At 42.6% G+C, this 6,125-nt stretch overlaps 1 protein-coding gene across 7 annotated transcripts in view; it reads left to right on the top strand.

Annotated features, from left to right (window-relative positions):
• Nucleotides 1-6,125, top strand: part of ST7 (suppression of tumorigenicity 7) — a 275,611-nt gene that overhangs the window by 182,623 nt on the left and 86,863 nt on the right. For all 7 annotated transcript variants that reach the window (XM_019514533.1, XM_019514531.1, XM_019514536.1 and 4 more), the window contains one exon: nt 231-328. In XM_019514533.1, coding sequence (XP_019370078.1) covers nt 231-328 — 98 coding nt within the window. The remainder of the gene's footprint in view (nt 1-230; nt 329-6,125) is intronic.

Here is a 6,125-nt window from a genome sequence, read left to right as displayed (position 1 = left end):
GATAACACCCAATGTCTCTGAGGAAGGCTTAAAAAAAATCCTGACACATGTAGCAGCAGGGGGTGGGAGGGCAGGGGAAAGAAGTTCCTTCCCAGCGCCATGCAGCAGCAAGCCAAGCCCAGAAGTTTGGAAAATACCCTTAGTAGTATATAGGCATACCTTGACCTAGGAGGTCATCCCTGACCAATGCCTATTTTAGTTGTAATTATTTTTTCTTTCCCCTTCTACAGGACGGGATACCAATGTCCTAGTATACATCAAAAGAAGGCTGGCAATGTGTGCAAGAAAGCTGGGGAGGACCAGAGAAGCAGTCAAAATGATGAGAGATGTGAGTTGACAGTTTCATGTAACTCTGTACTTTGAAAACAGTAACACAGAAAGCAATTATTTTTTGCCTTCAGGTAAACGCACAACCTTCCTACATGTAATACTTCTGATTGTTTTCATAGGTGGACTGTGTATATAGATTGTGCTGAAAGACCATTATTGATGGTGCACAGTCAAGTACACAAAGGTTAGGAAATATCAGAATTAAAGTAGCTTTAACAATTTGAGTTCATCCGTATTTTGTGTATGCATTTTACTGAAGTCTCTACTTAAATGAGCATGTTTGTTCCAGGGAACCCCTGCTTCATTCACTACACAGAATAAGTTGCTTACTCAATGAAAAACTATACAATATTTTTTCTCTCTTTGATGAATGTGCCACACATGTGTTTTATTTTCCGCACACCTTACTCTGAAAATAAAATAATTAATTTCTTCTGGGGTTTTTCTGTGGTACTCATTATTTCTGAGGGCTTTGGAAACCATTCAGTATTAGTAGTTGAAAATTCACGGCACCCCTTCCTTATATAAAGACCTTTTATACATGTAGAGAGGTCAAAAGTGTTTATTAAGTGCACAGTTGGAAACACCCAGGAGGAATACTTACTAATACTTCTTCCTTCATCCTTTTACTCTCTAGATGCCAGCAAGGCACTACAGAGAGCACAGGAGAGTTTTTGTGGTCTCATTGGTTATGCAAAGTGCTTTAGTGGTCTCTGCATGTGAGGAGGAATGGTTGGAGGGAAAGCCCTGCTTAGGCTGAGCAACCTCAGGACCCAGTGGTCTTAGTCACACTTGGGGAGACAGAACAGGCATGGTTCAGGCAGCCCAGCCCATAGGAGATGGGAAACTGGGCTAAAGCATATATACTGAAAATTAAATCTTTGGAGTAATGGCTGTTAAGCTTTAAATAGTATAAACTATGGACAAGAATATCTAGTTTCTAACAAGCATGTGACCAAAGGCATTTTCAGTGCCTTCCACTGCAACCTTCAATCAATTTCATGAACAGATCAGAAATATAGCACTGTTTTATGTATGTCTTCCTTGTTGGTTATACTGGGAAGGTATAATGCTTGTCCTCATGGATGAGAAGGAAGTATATGGAATATATTTGTATTGTGCATATTGCCACAGTGTAGTGAAAGAAGCCTTTTTGTTGTAGTGCAACAAAAAGAATTTTCTGTGCGAAACGGAACAATATGCGAGTCTCTTGGATTTCATCCTATGGCTAATGTCATTTTCAAAGCATGAATTGTATACTGACAAATAAGGATCTCATGTGAACCACAAAAGATTCCAGAAAGAAAGCTGTGAAGTCCTCATTTATTTTATCTTGTAAATATCAAGAAGGTGTAGAGACAGAACTGAACTTGAAGTCTAGGTGCCCTGCATTTTTTTCCCTTATGGCCATTAGGCCAGTTTGTAGGAAGTTGGTTTTGCCATTTTTACTACCTGTTCACAGGGAAACTGAAGGCTGGGCCAGTCCTTTAATATGACTGAAACCATCTTGAAATCACAATCCCAGTGTATTGGCATCAAAAGGCAGGCCAACCCAACTTTTTAGCTGCCTTGGTTTGGCTGTGCCATACAGCAAGGTGGAAGTTTAGTTATTTATTTCCTAGATTTCTAGAGTTGGAAGGGACCTGGCAGATCATTGGGTCCAACCCCCTGCTCCAGGCAGGAAAGAGTGCTGGGGCTAAGTAACGCCAGCCAGATGTCTATCCAATCTCTTCTTGAACACCTCCAAGGTAGGGGAAAACACCACCTCCCTTGGAAGCCCATTCCTTATTTTGGCAACACTCACTGTAAATAATTACTTCCTTATGTCCAATCTAAATCTGTTCTCCTTCAGTTAGTGGCCATTATTTCTGGTAACCCTGACGGGCGCCCTGGTAAACAGAGTGCCCCCTATTCCCTGCTGGGCCCCCCCAGTGAGTTTGTAGACAGCCACAAGATCGCCTCTCAGCCTTCTCTTGCAGAGGCTGAAGAGATTCAGGTCCCTCAGTCTGTCTTCATAGGGTCTTACCTGCAGGCCCTCAACCATATGAGTAGCTCTCCTTTGGATCCTCCCAAGGTTATCTACATCCCCCTTGAAGTGTGGCGCCCAAAACTGGACTCAGTACTGCATCTGCGGCCTCACCAGTGCTGCATAGAGGGGAATTATCACTTCCCTAGACCTGCTCGTGATCCACCTACAAGAAAGAGTGCAGTTAGCTTTGCTTATTGCTCATGTTCATTTTTGCGTCAACCAGGACTCCAAGATCTCTTTCCACTGTTGTGGTGCTCAGAATGGTACCTCCCAGTCTATAGGTGTGTTGGAGATTCTTTCTCCCCAGGTGCATCACCTTACATTTATCCTTGTTAAATTGTGTCCTATTCTGATCTGCCCACTTCCCCAGTCCGTCCAAATCTGCCAGAATTCGCTCCCTGCCCTCCAGTGTGTTAATTATCCCATAGTTTAGTGTTGTCTGCAAATTTGAACACGGTGTTTTCAACACCTTCATCCAAATCACTGATGAAGATATTAAACAGCACTTGTCCAAGGACAGAGCCTTGGGGGACACCACTGCCCACATCCCTCCAGGGGGAAACTGACCCATCCACCACTACTCTCTGGACGCCCCTGCTGCACGTTGCATATATGACACAATTAACTGGTCAGTTGTGCAACAAATTTAGACCTGCCACATGTGGAAAGTAATTATCACATAATGAACTGGTTAATTGCACAATAAATTTAGACCAGCCACTCATGCAAAGTAATTATCGCATAATAAAAAATGATTATCCAGCTATAAAAAGAGCCAATCAACTATCAAGTTAGTGCTTTAAAATGTGTAACAACTCTATAGCTGATTTCTATCCAGTTTTAATTTGAATGTGTACCAGGGTCCTGAAAGGGATAAATTCAATCTTGAGATTTCTTCATGGGAGATACGGATGGTATTTTTATGAGAAGGGTATAAAAACTTCTTATAATATTGATGGGTTATACGTGATTAATGGGGATAGAAGGGGATTTATTTATCCTGAAAGTGCCCTTTCAATGTAGTCTTAATACTCTTTTGAATTTGAATGTCGTGAGAGAGGGAGTGGAGGCCCCATTTGTAGTTGAAAGATTGAAACCAGATTTTTCAAGATGAGGAACACAAAGAAGATGAAGTGTCAAGAGGTGCATGACACCATCTGAGAAATATGATTAGCATACGGTAAATCCTTGACACTTTGAGAAAATAAAAAAGGTAGAGGAAGATTAATTTATTGCAAATATGAGGCCATTGTGGTAATATTGCTGATGGGTTATTTTGTGTTGTTTGAATTCTATGTAAACAAAGACCTGGTAAATGAACAATCATTGTTTTAAATAAGATTTTGAGTTTAAATAAATACACAGATCGGTAGTGGAATGAATATGTTACATAACATTTAATTGAAAATACTTCTGTTGTATATTAAAAGGGAGGATTTGCTGGTCAGTTATTAATCTGTTGCTATGGTCTGTTGAGTATAATACTCTGCTGATATTAACTTGGAGACAATGTTGCATTGCAACTCATTTGAAGAACCTGAATTGTTTTGATGATGGTGTGCTGCTTTGATTTGGTTCGTTGACTTTATTAGAAATACTAAGACAGACAAATTACATAGAAGAGATACATAATTAGATTATATATAGGTATTGCTTTATTTATACATCTGATGAAAGACTATTTATTGTGTTTCTAGTGTAGAAGCCAGCACCCTGTCATTTTTATGTACAGTGTGCTAAACGATCTCACTTAAGTTATCACACATCTGGAGCAACTCCACTGCAGTCCATGGAGGTATTCCAGATTTATTCCAGTCCATATAGAATAGGGCCCCATGCACATAGGATATATAAAATGGCTCAGAAATCTTATCAGCCTTAATGACAGCTCAATCTGAAAAGCCTGTTGTTTGATTTGTAATGTTGCATGTGTAAAAAAGTTTTAATAATGAGTGTTCTGAGGGAGTTAGTTTAATTTGGCAACAGGTGATATGACAGTGGCTGATCCTCTAAGGTGCTAAAATAAAGTCTTAGTGGTTCATGCTGCAGCTTTGCCTTTGTGCACTTTTGAACTCACAGGCTAACAGAAAAATCATGAGACAAGTTGAACATTTTCTCATTTTGACTGCATATTGATTGAATGATGTAGACACCTTTGACTGCCCACCCTGAATGACCAGGAAACCAGCTGAATCAGCTGGAGATGGCCTTTGGCTTGAGTTCAGAGTAGGGTTTGAACTCCTGCAGCTGGAACTGCAGTGAAATGCATTAACAGCTCTGCATTGTGCATGTATACTTTTATATTATACTTTTATATTTTATACTAGGTGGTGAACACTGGTGCAGGGGTTACTAAGGACATGAACTGGTATTCATTCCTACTGGGGGAAATTTCTGAGTTTGAGAGGGGACCAGAACAGCCCCCAAAGATCCCTGTCTGCTCCCTAGATCAGAATTCCCCAGCCTGAGGAGTAGGCGAGGGCTTTGCAGACTGGGAGGGGGGCATACAATCATTCTTTCTTGTGAGAGACAAGGGAGATATTCTAGGTCAGGGATGGGCAATTATTTTGGGCGGAGGGCCGCTTTACTGAGTTTTGGCAAGCCATCAAGGGCCACATGACAGTTAGCCAGGGGCAGATAAATATTAATTTTCTAAAATTTTTAGGGGCCCTGCAGGCTGGATAGAATGGCCTGGGGGTCCACATGCGGCCTGTGGGCTGCATTTTGCCCACCCCTATTCTAGGTGGACATCTGCAAGATCCTTCTCCCAGAGGTGGCATGTTTCTCCTAGTAGAATTTGACTGGCATTCAGGAATGTCTGAAAGCTAAAAAGGAGGCATACACCTGGTGGAAGGGAGGGGCCATCATTGCTTAAGACTGTAGTGGGGCTGTTAGGAAGGCTAAGGCAAAGACAGAACTAGGACTAGTGACCAGGATCAAAGATAACAAGAAGTCCTTTTTTAAATACATAGGGAGTAAAAAGAAGGCACCGGGTAACATGGGGCCCCTGCAGGACACAGGTGGCAATCTGGTGGTTGGACCAGATGATAAAGCTGACCTCCTCTTTAACAAATTCTTTGCCTCCATTTTTCTGAGCAGGGACTGGGACATCGCCTTAACCGGGATTCCGGACGGACTCAGGAGAGGCACCACCAGGCCTAGGGTCAGGGAGGACCTAGTTAGGGAATTTCTGGTGGGGCTGGATGTGTTCAAATCAACAGGTCCAGATGATCTCCACCCCAGAGTGCAGAGGTAATTGGCAGAGGTCATTGCGGGACCCCTGGCACAGCTTTATGAGCACTCATGGTGCTCTGGTGTGGTGCCAGAGGACTGGAAAAGGGCCAGTGTCCCCATTTTCAAAAAAGAGAGGAAGGAGGACCCAGGAAGCTATAGGCCCGTTAGTCTTACCTCAGTACTGGGGAAGCTCTTTGAGAAAATTATCCATCTGCGAAAGACCAGCAGGGGAGATTATGCTTAGTGGCAACCAACATGGGTTCATTAGGGGCAGGTCCTGTCAGACCAACGTGGTTGCCTTCTACAACCAGGTCACAAAATCCGTGGATGCAGGTGTTGCGGTGGACGTAGTCTTGCTGGACTTTAGGAAGGCCTTCAACGCTGTCTCTCACCCCATTCTCATTTAAAAATTAGGCAACTGTGGCATCAATGCCTACACAGTCAAATGGGTCACAAATTGGCTATAGGGCCACACCCAGAGAGTAGTGGCGGACGGGGCATTTTCGACCTGGAGGGATGTGGGCAATGGAGT

This window comes from Gavialis gangeticus, unplaced genomic scaffold (assembly GCF_001723915.1).
Source record: "Gavialis gangeticus isolate Ggan-Ray unplaced genomic scaffold, GavGan_comp1, whole genome shotgun sequence".
Taxonomy (NCBI): Eukaryota; Metazoa; Chordata; order Crocodylia; family Gavialidae; genus Gavialis; species Gavialis gangeticus.
The sequence above is the reverse complement of the archived record's forward strand: the minus strand, read 5'-3'. Positions and strand labels throughout refer to the sequence as shown.